Here is an 18,146-nt window from a genome sequence, read left to right as displayed (position 1 = left end):
CATCAAGGACACTACACACCCCAGCCAAGAGCCGTTCACTCCCTTCCGGTCTGGCAGACAGTTTTAATCTACAGTACAAGCCATCAGAGTGCTGAACAATTGAACTGGCCACCTAAACAGACTCCGCACCTTAACACGCGCAGGCTGCATTTACACAGGCAGCCCAATTCGGGTATATTTTTTCCACTAATTGGTATTTTGACCAATCAGATCTTTTTCAGAGCTGATCTCATTAGTCAAAATACCAATGTGACATTTATTTTTATCAGAATTGGGTTGCTTGTCTAAACACAGCCTATACATTCATGCTTCACAACTGCTGCTACCAGACTCATTTATTGCTAAATACTGGACAATGTAAACACTTGCCCCCCCAATCCCTTTCCCCAAAATAATGGCCTTCCATAAGTTGATGCTAAAATGTTTATTCTATTCTACTGAGCCATTTACTTGGTTGTATTATTTCTTATTGTTGCATTGTCAAAAAGGAACCTGCAAGTAAGCATTTCATTGGATGGTATATACCATGTGTCCTGTACATACAGTAAGGCATCTCAAATGATTTTTATTACAATTCAAAAGACCAAATAAAAGTTTAATGAATGACAAAAGGATGCGTAATGCCCGCTGAGAGATGTAACAGTTAACATTTCTAACAAGCATAGGAAATAGGGGTAAATGTACAGTACACAGGAAGTTCTCTATATACACAGCTCTGGGTATGTAACATGGCAAAACAACTATTATACAGTCATTCATGTTTAAAGATGCATTTTATTTGATTTAAAATACAACTAAAGTCAAACTTTTATGCTGCACACAGTTTACCATTGATGTGTCACTATTCAAGAATCATCCACAAAATGGAAACTCCATAGGATAGATATGAATCTACTCATAATATAAACTGTTTGAGTGAATACAGTCATACTGTAATTTGAAGGAAAGTAAGTGCATAAACAGTTGCAAAATGCTAAAGGGGAAACATATTACAAGTAGCTTAAAACTTTGCTTATTAATAATATAACGCATATATAGCATGTGACTTCTGATCACAAATTTACATAATAATCAATTAAAACTATATTGTAAATAATATTTGGTTATTTAGTAACATCAATTTATAAAAACATACTTGCATAGTTTAAGATGTGTCAATAGTGCAATGACGTAAAGAGGGTGAAGTACATTAACAGAAATGTTAATAGGAAAAGCGTCATTTATCTTTCATGATGTACTGACGTATCGAATCATATTTATCAAGGTCGAAAGATTCTGTATCCTGTTCATTAAGCACAATCAGAAGAAATCTAAACGAAACAGAGGGATTACCTGGGCGTGTCAAATAAATAGGCCTAAAATGCTCATTTTTGTTTTCCGCTAAATTCCCCCCCCACTGAGTGCCCCAATGTACACAGCCCCAGGTTTCACGGTCAGCGAAAAGATATCCAAGTCTGGAACAAAACAAATACATGTCTTGAGGAAACAGAAATATCTATAGGTGGGAGAGTAATATATAAAGTCATCTTTGGATATTGTAAGAGCATAGACCAAGACTCCCCCTTAAAGTCCATGACTAAAGGAATATTCTCATTCTGACTTTCTATATTTCAAATGTCAAAAAAGATCTTACAGTGTCTAAAAGTACTATGTTAAAATAAGTTCTCCATCCTCTACCTTGAATTTCCATTAAATACAACAGTTTTGCATCTACGTAAGCCAAACTACCTATGTCAGCATAAACCACTAGAGATAAAAGGAAAACCAGGAACACTATCAGAAATGCTTGTAGTATTTGCTTTGGTCTCTTGTCCCCCTAACCATCCGGGAAAACTCTCTCTAAACACATTTGAAAATTAAAGGACCAAGTATAAACCGACTGTTAAGTGATATTTCATAAAAACATGTGTTTGTTACTCAGCTTTTAGACTTGGCATTACAGTACTGCGTAGATAAAGCTGTTAAACTGCGGTTTCATTGATCAGTGGAGAGGCACAACAATGATAAAGGTATAACTTGCTACAAGTTAAATGTTGCTTGGATATGGCATATTGCTGTTATAAGGTAAAAAAAAAAAAAAAAAAGTAAAACACTGAAAAACTATTAGTAGAGCAGAATATTATTGGAAGTTGTCTGAATTTAATTTAGGGCCACTGACAGCCCATTTAGCAGTGCTCTTTCAACAGTTTTGCTGCCATCCTTTAGAATCAGTGGTATTGTTATTTACTGGACCCCTGGGCCATCTCACACGTTCCCTTTACAGTACCATCACAAATCTTCTACTCAAACTATCATCCGGTTAAGACCAAGGCAAACCCCAACAGGCACACATTGGTTGAATCAACAAAATAACGTGGAATAGCCGCTGAATTTACATCTGTGCCCCATGGGACTATTTTTCAGGCTGTGTTACTGTTGAAAATTCTTGAGGACGCTACCAAACAGACAATGTATCTATAAAAAAAAAACGTACTCAATCTTTACGTTTCTGTTCAATACATTCCGGTTGAATTACAAATTAAATAATAAAAACCTTAGCTATGGTGGAAGAAGAGAACAACCATTTTTACTTGTCATATATACTGAAATAGTACTGTAGCGCAAGAGAAAGCAACATGAAACAATTAAATGAGTACAACTAGGTAGGCCTTGCTAGGCTGATCTTGCCATTTATTCCCCCCTTCTCTGTAACACCTAACTGAAGACAGCCTGTCTGGTTGGCCAGGTCAGTAGGGCGTGGTGCCCTCCCACTCCACAAGATACTGCACCTTCCCCTCCAGAGTGACCCGGCGGGCCAGCACCTGGTACTTCTCTCCACAGGTGAGCCGCCCCGCCGCCCCAAAGTAGTTGGTGATGGAGGACTTGAGGTGGGAGAGGGATGAGTCATCCTCGCTGATGCTGTCGAAGGTGTGGCTGTCGATGGTGTTGTCCAGCATCACGGAGGCCGTCTCCTCTCCCGGCAGGCTCTGCTCCATAGGGCTCAGCTCGTTCTCCACCACCTCCCTCTTAGTGGCCAGCACCGTGTAGTTTGAGGTGGGCAGCTTCCTCTTACGGCTGCCAACATTCTTCCTGCAACAGGTTAGAAAAACATTCATTAGGGCATGCAGCAAAGCATTTATGGAAATGTTTTGCAAAATGAACATTTCTTATTAGACAAGTCCAGTCTGTCTGTTTGGTGCCAAATGAACATGACCCTAATATCAGCAACCCATTGAAACAAACGCAACAACGGTTTCCTGAATTGACTGCTTTGCTGTGCCACCAGACATACCTTTGTAGAGTCAACAACAAAAAAATGGCAACTGGACATTGCACACCCAGTCCAACTAAACATGACTTCGATCAGCCACCAGGGGTAGCTGTGGTCCGCTATATACCCTTTCCTGTCTGTGGTTTTCATGCCCTATGACTGTCGGTGCTGCTTCTATACATCCCCCTTAAAAACAGTCGGAAGAAGACTAAACAGATGGAAACTTTTCTAGGCTATTAAAAAATACACTAGGCTTAGATAGGTGGATTCCCAAATCAGATGACGTCCTCTTTTCCGATACCAAGTTGACTGTCAGTTCACTCAACATCTCATTACATTGACACATCCTAGCCAACGGGAGCCAGCAAGAGAGGGAGTGGAGAAGAGGCAGATACTAAACTGGCATGTTTGATCTGAACCACAGGGAGAGAGAAGGGCACAGCGGGGGCACAAGCTCTGTCGCCCCACGGAATCACTCTGTCTCCACAAACACACCACACGCCTCTTATTTCCCCCACATGGCCTCTCTAGAGTATCAGACAGAGATGTTAATGAGCAGAAGCCACATTTAAAAATAAACAGACTAAAACAGAGGGATGAAATATCTGGGAATAGGGACATGAAATGATGAGGCCCGTCTCTAGCCACACACACACACACACACTGCTCTCATCTCTTAGGACAGTGTGTGTGTGTCAAGGCAGAGCACCAGCGTGGAGACGGGCAGGGCAGTTACATCAGCGTAAACATCATCATAACAATCAATCCCCTCTCTCTGAGCCACAGGAGACGTCGGAAGCACCACGGTCACCCCATTAGTAGGAGTTTCAGCCATGGAACTAAAATACAGTAAAGGCAAAGAGCAATAAAAAAAAAAGTTTCAAAACAAAAAACACCATAAAATGTCAACACACTCTGAATGTCAAACTTCAGAACCCCCCCCCTTCTTGTGAGAGGAGGAGCCAGAACTGAGAATGTCGCAAAAATAAAGCCAGTCAGTTAGAGAGCCCAGGGGTGTTCCCAAAAAGGGGGGAATTCACAATGTTCAAACAATGGTGGGTTTGTTAATGTGGATATATTGAGTTGCTTAGTTCCAACCAAGACGACTATAAGCAAATATTGGAAGATGTACAGGAGCCAACTGCATTAATTGTCCAAGACCTCACATCATACTTCTTGTGTGATGTCAAACACGCTGGTCTCTCCTCAACTTCTCAGATAGGAACATGTTCAAGAGCTTGGAAAGGCAGAGAGAGAAGCTCATCTGACAGACTGGGCTGCAGCGTTTAGAGTCAGGGGTCTTATCGATCAGTTTGCACCACACTACACACGGTGGAGACAAAAAAACTAAAAGAACAAATGAGTGAGAAACAGCTGGGGGAAGAGGGAGGGAGACTGATCATCACATTGATCATGCAACCTGATCGTTCACCTGGAAGTCCCCTTTGACGCCAACACCTGGGTCCGTATTCACTACAGTCAGTTTTGCCTTTTAAATCATAATCAATACGATTACGTACAGTAGACAGTGGGGACCTGATCCTAGATCAGCACTCCTATTCTGAGACACTTTGTGGATAAGGGCCCTGGACTACAGTCAAGCAGGTTCTTGAATGGTGTTGAGGTCAGAGCCCTCTTCCTGTAAAGAGCACCAAAGAGGATAAGGTGCACAGATAATTTATGTGAGAGTTACCTTTTCTAACAACAAAAGACTTAGCGACCACAGTGCTGTACCTGAGGCCATTGCGGCCACAGTGCTGTACCCGAGGCCATGGCGACCACAGTGCTGTACCCGAGGCCATTAGCCACCACAGTGCTGTACCCGATGCCATAGCGACCACAGTGCTGTACCCGAGGCCATAGCGACCACAGTGCTGTACCCGAGGCCATGGCGACCACAGTGCTGTACCCGAGGCCATTAGCGACCACAGTGCTGTACCCGATGCCATAGCGACCACAGTGCTGTACCCGAGGCCATAGCGACCACAGTGCTGTACCCGAGGCCATTGCGACCACAGTGCTGTACCCGAGGCCATTGCGACCACAGTGCTGTACCCGAGGCCATTGCGACCACAGTGCTGTACCAGAGGCCATTGCGACCACAGTGCTGTACCCGAAGCCATTGCGACCACAATGCTGTACCCGAGGCCATAGCGACCACAGTGCTGTACCCGAGGCCATAGCGACCACAATGCTGTACCCGAGGCCATAGCGACCACAGTGCTGTACCCGAGGCCATTGCGACCACATTGCTGTACCCGAAGCCATTGCGACCACAATGCTGTACCTGAGGTCATAGGAGACACTGGTGGTGGCAGATCCTGTGGTACTAGCCGCGTCTGTGGAGTCCAGGTCCAGACTGAAGGTCCGTCCTGAGCTGGTGCTGAGGAGTAAACAACAACAGATCCATTCAAACGCTGGAATTACGGCGCTAATCAGAAAATGATGGGGCCACTGGATGGGGCAGAATAATCAGAAAATGATGGGGCCACTGGATGGGGCAGAATAATCAAAGAGAATGATGGGGCCCCTGGATGGGGCAGAATAATCAGAGAATGATGGGGCCCCTGGATGGGGCAGAATAATCAGAGAATGATGGGGCCCCTGGATGGGGCAGAATAATCAGAGAATGATGGGGCCCCTGGATTGGGCAGAATAATCAGAGAATGATGGAGCCCCTGGATGGAACAGAAAAGCTCTAGCATTGACGGTCCTATTTTCTTTGTTTTTATTCAAAACCTCACTAAGGAAAATCAACGATCACCATGGCTGCTCACCCTTACGTTGTGGCTGCAAATTCCAAGTCACTGTTCTGAGCCCATAATACAAGAGCCTGCATGCTAAAGGTGTGTGCGCGTGCGTGTGTGTGAGTGAGTGAAAGTACTACATCTAGCTAATGGAAGGACGTTAATGTAATGCTTCAAAGTCTACTCTCACAGAATCATCATTAGCCGTTTTCACCCTCCAGCTCAGTTCAGGTGCTACACAGCTATGAGCCTATTCCACTTCTCACATTCCAACAGAGTTAGTCCCCTTTTTGGAGTTGCACCAGCTAGTCCCCATCTATTGATTCTCCTCTAAGAAAGCTCTGTTGATGGTCAACATTCCCCAAAGTGTTTGCCTTTCTTTCTTGTATTGTTCAGCGCTGTTCGAGAGCTGATACCATGGCCGAATACAAACAGTGTAGTTATTCCCTCCGTAAGACAATCAAACAGGAGAAACGTCAGTATAGAGACTAGAGGTCGATCGATTATGATTTTTCAACGCCGATACCGATTATTGGAGGACCAAAAAAGTCGATACCGATTAATCGGCCAATTTTTTATTTATTTGTAATAATGACAATTACAACAATACTGAATGAACACTTATTTTAACTTAATATAATAATACATCAATAAAATCAATTTAGCCTCAAGTAAATAATGAAACATGTTCAATTTGGTTTCAATAATGCACAAACAAAGTGTTGGAGAAGAGTCTAAAAGTGCAATATGTTCTATGTAAGAAGCTAACGTTTCAGTTCCTTGCTCAGAACATGAGAACATATGAAAGCTGGTGGTTCCTTTTAACATGAGTCTTCAATATTCCCAGGTAAGAAGTTTTAGGTTGTAGTTATTATAGGAATTATAGGACTATTTCCCTCTATACCATTTGTATTTCATTAACCTTTGACTATTAGATGTTCTTATAGGCACTTTAGTATTGCCAGTGTAACAGTATAGCTTCCGTCCCTCTCCTCGCTCACACCTGGGCTCGAACCAACAACACAACGACAACAGCCACCATCGAAGCAGCGTTACCCATGCAGAGCAAGCAACTACTAGCAGAGCAAGCAACTACTAGAAGGCTCAGAGCAAGTGACGTTTGAAATGCTATTAGCGCTCACTAACTAGCTAGCCATTTCACTTCGGTTACACCAGCCTCATCACGGGAGTTGATAGGCTTGAAGTCATAAACAGCGCAATGCTTGACGCACAACAAAGAGCTGCTGGCAAAACGCACGAAAGTGCTGTTTGAATGAATGTTTACGCGCCTGCTTCTGCCTATCACCGCTCAGTCAGATACTTAGATACTTGTATGCTCAGTCAGATTATATGCAACGCAGGACACGCTAGATAATATCTAGTAATATCATCAACCATGTGTCGTTAACTAGTGATTATGATTGATTGTATTTTATAAGATAAGTTTAATGCTAGCTAGCAACTTACCTTGGCTTACTGCATTCACGTAACAGGCAGTCTTCTTGTGGAGGGCAACGAGAGAGGCAGGTTGTTATTGCGTTGGACTAGTTAACTGTAAGGTTGCAAGATTGGATCCCCCGAGCTGACAATGTGAAAATCTGTCTTTCTGCCCCTGAACGAGGCAGTCAACCCACCGTTCCAAGGCCGTCATTGAAAATAAAAATGTGTTATTCACTGACTTGCCTAGTTAAATAAAAGGTATAAAAATACAATTTAAATAAAACATTTAAAATCGGCGCCCAAAAATACATATTTCCGATTGTTATGAAAACTTGAAATTGGCCCTAATTAATCATCCATTCCGATTAATGGGTCGACCTCTAATAGCGACAAAGTGGAGTCACAATTCAACTGCTCAGACACAAGACGTATGTGACAGGGTCTACAGACAATCACGGATTACACAGGGGAAACCAGCCACCTTGCGGACACCGATGTCTTGCTCCCGAACAAGCTAAACACCTTCTTCACCCGTTTTGGGGATAACACAGTGCCACCGACACAGCCCGCTACCAAGAACTGTGGGCTCTCCATCTCTGTGGCTAACATGAGTAAAACATTTAAAACGTGTTAACCCTCGCAAGGCTGCCGGTCCAGGCGGCATCTCTAGCCGCGTCCTCAGAGCATGCGCAGACCATCTGGCTGGAGTGTTTACGGACATATTCTCTCTCTCCCTATCCCAGTCTGCTGTCCCCACTTGCTTCAAGATGGCCACCATTGTTCCTGTACCCAAAGAAGCAAAGGTAACTGAACTAAATGACTACCGCCCCATAGCACTCACTTCTGTCATCATGAAGTGCTTTGAGAGTCAAGGATCATGTCACCTCTACCTTACCTGACACCCTAGACCCACTTCAAATTGCTTACCACCCCAATAGATCCACAGATGATGCAATCGCCGTCACACTGCCCTATCTCATCTGGACAAGAGGAATACCTATGTAAGAATGCTGTTCATTGACTATAGCTCAGCATTCAACACCATAGTATCTGGGTCCTTGACTTCCTGATGGGACACCCCAAGCTGGTGAAGGTAGGAAACAACACCTCCACTTCACTGATCCTCAACACAGGGGCCCCACAAGGGTGCGTGCTCAGCCCCCTCCTGTACTCGCTGTTCACCAATGACTGTGGGGTCACGCACGCCTCCAACTCAATCATCAAGTTTGTAGACGACACAACAATGACGAGACAGCCTACAGGGAGGTGAGGCCCCTGGGAGAGGAAAATAACCTCTCACTCAAACAAAACAAACTAGCTGATCGTGGACTTCAGGAAACAGCAGAGGGAGTATGCCCCATCCACATCAACGCGACAGCAGTGGAGAAGGTGGAAAGCTTCAAGTTCCTCTGCATACACACCATTGACTATCTGAAATGTTCCACCCACACAGACAGTGTCGAGAAGAAGACGCAACAGCACCTCCTCAACCTCAGGCTGAATAAATTTGGGTGGCCCCTAAAACCCTCACAAACTTTTACAGATGCACAATTGAGAGCATCCTGTCGGGCTGTATCACCGACTGTTAAGGCAACCTTAACCGTCCGCAAACACAGGGCTCTCCAGACGGTGGTGCGGTCTGCCAACGCATCACCAGGGGCAAACTACCTGCCCTCCAGAACACCTACAGCAGGGCCCAGAAAATAACTGCACTCAATCGATGGCAATGAAGTAAATGTCAAATGTTTGCAGCTTCATTGGAAATTAGCATCATCATGTACTGTAGGTCAATGTCCAGACAAAAGTCTTCAAACTTACACTCTTAGAGCTGGTTTTCCAGACACAGACTAAACCTAGATTCAAAATACATTTTAATGGAGAGAAATGCCATTGAACATGCTTCTTAATCCAGGACTATGCTTAACCTGTGTCCGGGAAACTGGCCCTTAAAATCCACAACATTTACCTTTTGAGACTTTGTAACTCGTCCAAGGTGAAGTCAAAGATGTTGGCCATGTGATGGTTGGTGCTCCAGGTGGAGGTCAGGTCATTCTACACAACACATCATCATACAAACACACTGTTGGTATTATAGTACTCAACCATTGTCATAAACAGTCATAAACAACATTGTTCCCATCATCATCCTTGTTCTCATCAGTTCTGTCTATACATGCTGTCTATATTGCCATTGCTGTCTATATTTTCATCTGAGCACCTTCCTCCTTCCTGCCTGGCAGTATTAGCTTTATTACTAGGAAATGTCAGAGGTTTGTTGTTAGAGCACATTGTGCCTGGGGACCAGACAGACATGTCACTGCTCAGAGGGATTTGTCAGTAAAATGCCTCAGAGGCCAACTGTAAGTAATTCCCTTTGAGTCGAACCGTGAAGAGAGAGGGATGAGGGCAATGACACACAGGGACTTCATGGTACATGGTGGACAGGAGATAGACTTTTAGAAGAGGGACAGTGGTCTGAGATGGAGGGGGGAAAAGAGCACAGAAAAATGGAGGAGGAGGAACAGGAGATAATCATCAGCGGTAGGAAAAAACAAAAGCAGCGCAGATTTATTCAAAGTTCAGGCTCAGTGAAACAGTAGAAAAGGTGGTCGGCACGACCGGAGTTAGATGTTGAGACAATCAGAGAACTCACATTGGGGATGGCATCCTCCAGCAGCCATTTTGATCTTCTCTTCCTCCTCTTCTCTGCAGGGAGAGAGCTGAGGAAGAGACAACTTTCACTTTCTAATCACACAATTTGATTACTGGGTGACAATTTGACAGCCCAATATCATTCAGTAATTCCCTGATAAAATTATATTGTTTTCAGCAGTCTTTAGTTCTTCAAGTAGAACTGTTACATAGCCATTACCACTAAATGAGAACTTTCATCTTAATGTTTGTTCTCTGTTAGGGGTAAATTAATGGTGGGAGGTCCTAGGAAACATTACACTTACATGATCACTTAACATTGATCAACACTTTCTGACTGAGGTCTTGTAGAAAGTTAGCAGAAACCTAATTGAAATACAGTATCCAGCTTTCACTACAACGCAAAATACCTGTTCCTGCCTGTGCCTTTCTTTCGTCCTCTCCATCCCTCATTCTGAGCCCTCTCAGGAAAGAGTTTAGAGGGAGGGTTGGGGGGAACGCGGGTCCTCAGGCGGAAGATGCATTTCCTCTTCTTGATCTCCTTCCCACAGAGAAACCTGGAGGAATAACGAGGGCGGTGACAAGTTCATGGTCTGGCAGAGAGGGTGTGATATCAACAAATACACCTTCAGCCAAGTAACATGTTTGTTGTAACAAATACTGTATGACCAGAACAAACATTTAACAACTTACTGAATGTTGGGGGCCATACCATACTATTGTTAATAGCACATGAAAAAGACATTGGCTGATACAGTATATAGTGTTGCAGTACATGTATGCAGTTGTAGTAAATCTGTGGATTTTTGTTCAAATGAGCACTTACAGTTTTACACTTTATCTACTGTGTCTGCTCAAAAAAAGGGAACACTAAAATAATACATCCTAGATCTGAATGAATGAAATATTCTTATTAAATACTTTTTTCTTTACATAGTTGAATGTGCCGACAACAAAATCACACACAAATTATCAATGGAAATCAAATTTATCAACCCATGGAGGTCTAGATTTGGAGTCACACTCAAAATTAAAGTGGAAAACCACACTACAGGCTGATCCAACTTTGATGTAATGTCCTTAAAACAAGTCAAAATGAGGCTCAGTAGTGTGTGTGACCTCCCTACAACGCCTGGGCCAACTCCTGGACAGTCTGTGGTGCAACTTGGTGTTGGTGGATGGAGCGAGACATGATGTCCGAGATGTGCTCAATTGGACTCAGGTCTGGGGAACGGGCGGGCCAGTCCATTGCATCAATGCCTTCCTCTTGCAGAAACTGCTGACACATTCTAGCCACATGAGGTCTAGCATTGTCTTGCATTAGGAGGAACCCAGGGCCAACCGCACCAGCATATGGTCTCACAAGGTGTCTGAGGATCTCATCTCGGTACCTAATGGCAGTCAGGCTACCTCTGGCGAGCACATGGAGGGCTGTGCGGCTCCTCAAAGTAATGCCACCCCACACCATGACTGACCCACCGCCAAACCAGTCATGCTGGAGGATGTTGCAGGCAGCAGAACGTTCTCCACGGCGTCTCCAGACTGTCACGTCTGTCACATGTGCTCAGTGTGAACCTGCTTTCATCTGTGAAGTGCACAGGGCGCCAGTGGTGAATTTGCCAATCTTGGTGTTCTCTGGCAAATGAAAAACGTCCTGCACGGTGTTGGGCTGTAAGCACAACCCCCACCTGTGGACGTCAGGCCTTCATACCACTCTCATGGAGTCTGTTTCTGACCGTTTCAGCACACACATGCACATTTGTGGCCTGCTGGAGGTCATTTTGCAGGGCTCTGGCAGTGCTCCTCTTCCTTGCACAAAGGTGGAGGTAGCGGTCCTGCTGCTGGGTTGTTGCCCTCCTATGGCCTCCTCCACATCTCCTGATGTACTGGCCTGTCTCCTGGTAGCGCCTCAATGCTCTGGACACTACGCTGACAGACACAGCAAACCTTCTTGCCACAGCTCGCATTGATGTGCCATCCTGGATGAGCTGCACTACCTGAGCCACTTGTGTGGGTTGTAGACTCCATCTCATGCTACCACGACAGTGAAAGCCCCGGCAGCATTCAAAAGTGCCCAAAACATCAGCCAGGAAGCATAGGAACTGAGAAGTGGTCTGTGGTCCCCACCTGCAGAACCACTTCTTTATTTGGGGTGTCTTGCTAATTGCCTATAATTTCTACCTGTTGTCTATTCCATTTGCACAACAGCATGTGAAATTTATTGTCAATCAGTGTTGCTTCCTAAGTGGACAGTTTGATTTCACAGAAGTGTGATTGACTTAGAGTTACATTGTGTTACATTTAACATTTACATTGTGTTGTTTAAGTGTTCCCTTTATTTTTTTGAGCAGTGCATATATATATATATATATATATATATATAACAGAGAGATGTCTTACTTGCTCTTGTAGTTGTTCAGAGCATCAAGGAGATATTGGCCTCTTTCTGTTGGAGGAGTATTGGAGAGCTGTGGGTAATATTAAAATGTCAGTCCGATGCAATTTGCTTTAAAAAAAGATCTGTTTTTCACAAGACAGCATTAATCTGAATTTCCTATCCGGATTCCTACTCAGAATTCAGACAGGATTTATTAGTTTCTAACCTTGCCCAACTGGAAATGGTCCCAGTTGTTGCTGACAAAGTTGAGGATCTCCTCCAGCTCAAAGTACTTCTTCTTACTCTGGACTCCCAGGTTGTAAAGTGCCAAGTGCACCACGTCCACCCTGGATAAGAAACCAGAGACAATTGATGGGAATCCCATGAAATGAGATGAGAAGTGATTGTAATGTATCTAGAGTGATTGGGTGCAGAACCGGTTTTCCTCACCAGCAACATTCACATATCACATCATAAGGGATACAACTCTCAATTATACATCCATATGAGTTAGCAGATAGGGAGTTGGGTTTAGCGAGATGTGTAAATGTAGTCCTCTTCATCAAATATTGTGCTGCCTAGCACCCCAGTGTGTATTAACAGCAAAACAATCCTGTTAGGGGCAGTTTACACTAGCACATTGTCATAAGCACAAGAGCATAATAATGCCACACATCCTCTACCTACTGTACTATAGGACACCAATTCCCTTTGTATTCTTAATTAAAGTACCACATCTGGAGTCTCAGAGTGTGTCTCAGAGGTAGGTATGAAGAGTATAGTAGCCATTTACCATCGGAGGGCCAGTCTCTTGATGTACTCTACTCCTTTATTACACATGGAGCAGATGAACAAGTAAAACCTGAAAGAGAAAGGCAGAGAGGTCAGAGGAGGAGAAAGCACAAGTCACGTGCCTCTAGGGGAAATCAAAAATCCATAATGGTCCTCAGTCATATCGGTATACCCTCGACTTCCATGACACGTCTATCACTTTCCAGACTATAATTATTTCCTCTGACATCCCAGGATTTGTCCTAACCGTGGGAACCCCCAGAAAAAAACCTCTTTTGTTTGATAACAATTCCACACACCTATCTCCAAACATCATGGACTCCTGTAGGCACTGGATGCAGGCCTCATGGAACCACTGTTCACACCGAAAACACTGCAGCATCTTCAAGTACCACCTGGGAGGGGAGGAGAGCAGCCATTAGTGAAAAGTGAGTTACTAAATGAGCAACAGAGTGCTGTATCTGAATCAAATCCAGTTGCTTTCTAAAAGAGTGGATATGTAAAATGCTATGCTGCAGTGTGTCTAGCCAGCACACTCACTCTCCAGGTCCTCCACAGTAGCAATAACACTGTTGGTGATTTGTGTGGTGCTGGGAATCCCATTCCAGCTCTTCTGGGCTGTAGGTAAGCACCTGCTTCATGGCCTGCAGTGCTTTTGCTATGGGCCCCTTTTTGAGAGCTCCCCCTTTCTGTGATAAGGAGAAACAGCCACGTCAACATGGTTAGGCATTATAGGACAGCGTTCAATCGGACACATCGTAGCAAAACGTTTGGTAACAGAAAACAAAAATCTGTGTTCTTATTGGACATGTTGAGGTAGTGCCTTCCCATTTCAAAACGTTTTCTTCCTGTTGAACACTACCCTAGACAAACAGTAATTAAAAATTATATTAGTTATATTAGTTTCTTGCTCAATTGAAGAGCAGCTTGTTCTATCAATAATACTCACCCGCACAGCTAAAACAAAGATGCACCTCCTGCAAAACCATGGTGACAAAACCATTGAGCTCTCCACCTGTGGCATGTGGCACTGCTGGTGGTAACCTGGCAGAAACAAAGATAAGAGGACAATGAAAACATAATGCTGGCCCAATAAATAAACATGATGCTGGCCCAATAAATAAACATGATGCTGGCTCAATAAATAAACATAATGCTCAAACCCAATAAATAAACATAATGCTGGCCCAATAAATAAACATAATGCTGGCCCAATAAATAAACATAATGCTGGCCCAATAAATAAACATAATGCTGGCCCAATAAATAAACATAATGCTGGCCCAATAAATAAACATAATGCTGGCCCAATAAATAAACATAATGCTGGCCCAATAAATAAACATAATGCTCAAACCCAATAAAAATAAACAAATGGTTAAATACATGAATAAATGGATGGATCCATGAAAAAGTGCTATTGCCGGCCGTACTTTGAGCCACAGCAATATGTTATGTTGATCTGAAGGGGGCATCCAACCAGCTTTAATCCTGTCCAGCAAATGTTGGGAAGCCAGAGGGAGTGGACTCCCAAAACAATCAATTACTTTAATTAAGAGCCAAGGAGAAACAAAACCAACGAGACACTACAGCCTGGGGACAGGACCCTGCACAACTGTTGCATGGCCCCACCCTAATACATGTCCTTGTCATAGACAAAATGTAGATGTCAGATGGGACCTGTCTCTTTAAGACAAACACCCATGGAAAGTACTTAATTTAACGTACACAGGATTGAAAATATGTTATGAGTCAGAGGCTTTCTGTGCACTTTGTCCAACTGAAAATGTTCACTGTTTCACTTTCAGAGATTCAATGACCTTTAGCAGATGACATGTAGTTATGCCACATATGTACCCCTCTTCAGTTCTGTATGTTGTTCCAGTCAATTTAATACAGTTTAAATATAGTTTATGCTTTTAGAGATAATGTATTTGAATGCTTTGACACTAAGTAAATATAGAAGCTATTTGAGCCCTGTATACAATGAACAATGAGATAGATCCCTTCCCTTCTTAATCACAATCTGTAAAGAACTTGCATCCACTTGCATATAAGTGCAAGAAAGAGGAGTGTAGCCACATCTTCCTTTAAGGGTCGTCAGACTCTACAGCGACTCACCTATTCCACATTTTCCACATAGCAGGATCTCATTGTCGGATACCAGCACCATTTCGGAACAGACTGAGCATTTGGGCTCCTCCCCCGGAACTCCAGCTGCATATTTTGGGAGAGAAGAATAGCATTAGCGTACATTCAATGATGATTATACTTCAGCTACATCCAACATGTCAGCATGTCAACAGCAAATGCAAGATATTCAATTAAGAGCAATCTGCGAGGCATTACTGACATAAATTGTCCCTTTCTGAGAAAGGTGTCATTTAGACAGTTGAAGAGTTAAAGGACAGTCAAGTCCATTAGGGAATAGGGAAGTGTCTAAATATACCTTTAAGTTGCCTACTGTATAGTACAAGTGTTGGCTAAGTAATGGGAAGCCAATTGAAAGTGTTGAGGAATATGTAGCCCAGAATAAAGGAGCTTCATGAGGGTCCAGGGAGCTACTGTAAGAAACTGTAATGATTTCCAGTTAGGATGCTGTGTAATTCTGTTGAAAGTAGATTACACATTAATCATGGCTTTTGGAGAGAGCTTTTGAGATGTTGAACCTGTCTGGTGTTGAACCTGTCTGGTGTAGATCCATATTATCAGCAGACATAAATTCATTGAGGATGTAAGTTTGACAGTTAAACTAATTCACACATTTGTTTTATTTTACACAGAGACAACAACAATAACATGAATATGTCAGTTTCTCTTCACTCACCATGTTGGATGTCTTTCCAGAGAACCCAGAATTTTGAGTTATCTTCAAAAGTGACAAAGCAGCTCTGCTTGGAGGTACTCACCTTGAATGAAGTGAAAACAGATAGTATGAGGTGGGAGGCTAATTGTGTATGACAGGTTTATTACAGTTCTATTCCAATAACATTTGTCATAAAACACAAATTACTGCTGTAGTGCCTAAAATCTACAGAGAAACCACCATATTTGTGTGAATACTCCAGAGCAGTATTTGGACAGTACACTCTTAGAAAAAAGGGTTATTTGGCTGTCCCCATAGAACCCCCTGTGGAAAGAATTATAATTATAATTATATTATATAATGTACTTATTGTTATGTAAATAAAATGAGTCCAAATCATTGTGTGGAAGTATACTACAGTATTTAACTGATAAAACAATGTCCTGTTGTGCTGGTGACTTACTCTCTGAATCTTCCCCAGGTAGTATAGGCCATCAGACCAGCGGCACAGTACATACTGGCCCACGGTCACGCTGCTTTCCATGTCTGTGAAGCTCCGCCCTCTCTCCCTCTTCTGGGGTAAATGCTTGGCCTCCAGCACCTCATCTGGCTCCACACTGCAGAAGTTATCTCTGTAGGCTGACTGCAACATGCTGCAGCTGGGCTGTCCACACTACTACTATTCCTAGGAGAATCAGGGCTTTACATTGTCATTGAGGTAGCAACTGTATGTCCTCATGATCACAACATTATGGAGGTGGTGGTTGAACATTGTTGTGTCAGTGTTCTTTTTTTAATCAAATGTATTGACATGCACCTACTATAGACAAAAACTATTGTTAAGGTGTCATAAAATGCATTTCCTGAAGAATAAAAAAATAGGACATATGCCTATGTATGCATCATGAAATCCAACCCTTCATCAACATATTTGTTTTAACACCCCACCCCTGTTCTGATGTAGGCTGATGCCTGATGACTCAATTTGGATGTTCTACTGCGTGTCGATCACAGCACAGCCTACAGGTCTGACCAAGGTATTTTATACCTCAGCGGACTGACTCATCAGCCAACTGCAGCCAGCCATCACATTTGAATTTGACTTGTCAACGCAGTCGCAAATTGCAGCACTTGCGCGAGTCAAACTGGTCGTGTACAAGTATTACAAAGTGGCATGGCACGTTTTTAACAGTTAGCAAGTAGTCTATCAAACTGTAACGACTCTCGAATGTAATTTATCAAACTGATTACAGACTGACTAGTTGATTGGCTAAATTATGTCCCGTCAATAAAATGGGCATATCGCCAACATAAATTATTAAAAGTATTTCATTTTGCTAACCTGATCACACTTTTGCATCTCCTCGACTGCATGGCTTCTCACAAAACTCTTAATTGCTAACTAGTCTGCTGTCTAAACATGTTATAGTTGTTATATCAGCCATATATATATAGCTTGGTAGCTAGCTAGCTATATCTGCTAGTTAGCCAGCTAAACTGCAACTGTCAAACCAATGAAACGAATGTTACTTGCCCCTTGGTAGTGTATCGCATATGCATTTATGCAACGAACATCTAGTTTAGCTTGCTAAATGTAATCTATGAATACCCGAATAATGAAATTGAACACTTTATAACAATAGTTTGCGACATTAAAAGTAGGACGAGATGCAAAAATGAAATCCAATTCAGTGAGCTGTAATAATGTATATGGACTTCTCTTACCGCCTTGGTTAACTTCCAATCCAGGGTCAATGCTCGAAATAATGTCGCTGCTGTTGAGTAACGTTCCATTCGCTAGGAGTTGTCGATTCTTGCAATATGTGTACAGGCGCTAAAGTTCAAACTATGCAAGTCGCCATTTTTCATTTTTTCCCGCGAATCAATTTACGTTTTCCTTATGTAATTAGCATAATCACATCATCATCTTCATACAGGAAGTTCAACATTTCGCTCTCTAGCTGCTTAGGAACATTTATTTTTCTTCTTTTAGTGAGCCTTAAACGCCCCCCAAAAAAAAAAAAAAGTTATTTAGCATTTTCAAGCACTTTTAGTAATTATGATAATATCCATATCATTGTG

General features: G+C 42.8%; 1 protein-coding gene across 2 annotated transcripts; it reads right to left on the bottom strand.

Moving 5' to 3' along the window:
• Positions 1-548: 548 nt before the first annotated feature.
• Positions 549-17,957, bottom strand: phf19 (PHD finger protein 19). 2 transcript variants are annotated; one of them, XM_035784920.2, is made up of 15 exons: positions 17,790-17,957; positions 16,528-16,749; positions 16,086-16,167; positions 15,380-15,475; positions 14,208-14,302; positions 13,799-13,947; positions 13,558-13,653; positions 13,260-13,328; positions 12,693-12,813; positions 12,490-12,557; positions 10,500-10,646; positions 10,091-10,157; positions 9,404-9,489; positions 5,538-5,633; positions 549-3,069 (listed from the first exon to the last, which is right to left on the bottom strand). In XM_035784920.2, exons 2-15 carry the CDS (start codon positions 16,714-16,716, stop codon positions 2,727-2,729), a joined length of 1,704 nt encoding a protein of 567 aa, XP_035640813.1. In that variant the 5' UTR covers positions 16,717-16,749; positions 17,790-17,957; the 3' UTR covers positions 549-2,726. The 2 variants fall into 2 exon arrangements, with proteins under 2 accessions (XP_035640813.1, XP_035640814.1); XM_035784921.2 differs by lacking the exon at positions 5,538-5,633.
• Between the last annotated feature and the right edge of the window lie 189 nt (positions 17,958-18,146).

The sequence above is a fragment of the Oncorhynchus keta genome, chromosome 14 (assembly GCF_023373465.1).
Source record: "Oncorhynchus keta strain PuntledgeMale-10-30-2019 chromosome 14, Oket_V2, whole genome shotgun sequence".
NCBI lineage: Eukaryota > Metazoa > Chordata > Actinopteri > Salmoniformes > Salmonidae > Oncorhynchus > Oncorhynchus keta.
This window is presented reverse-complemented; position numbering and strand designations above follow the sequence as displayed.

What these genes read in the sequence shown, in the direction of transcription:
- phf19 (XM_035784920.2), bottom strand. Translation starts at nt 16,716, where the DNA reads ATGTTGCAGTCAGCCTACAGAGATAACTTCTGCAGTGTGGAGCCAGAT. An exon ending in CTGAACAACTACAAGAGCAA is followed by an intron (nt 10,647 to 12,489) that starts GTAAGACATCTC and finishes TTATTCCTCCAG; the next exon opens with GTTTCTCTGTGGGAAGGAGA. An exon ending in AAAGGCACAGGCAGGAACAG is followed by an intron (nt 10,158 to 10,499) that starts GTATTTTGCGTT and finishes TCTCTTCCTCAG; the next exon opens with CTCTCTCCCTGCAGAGAAGA.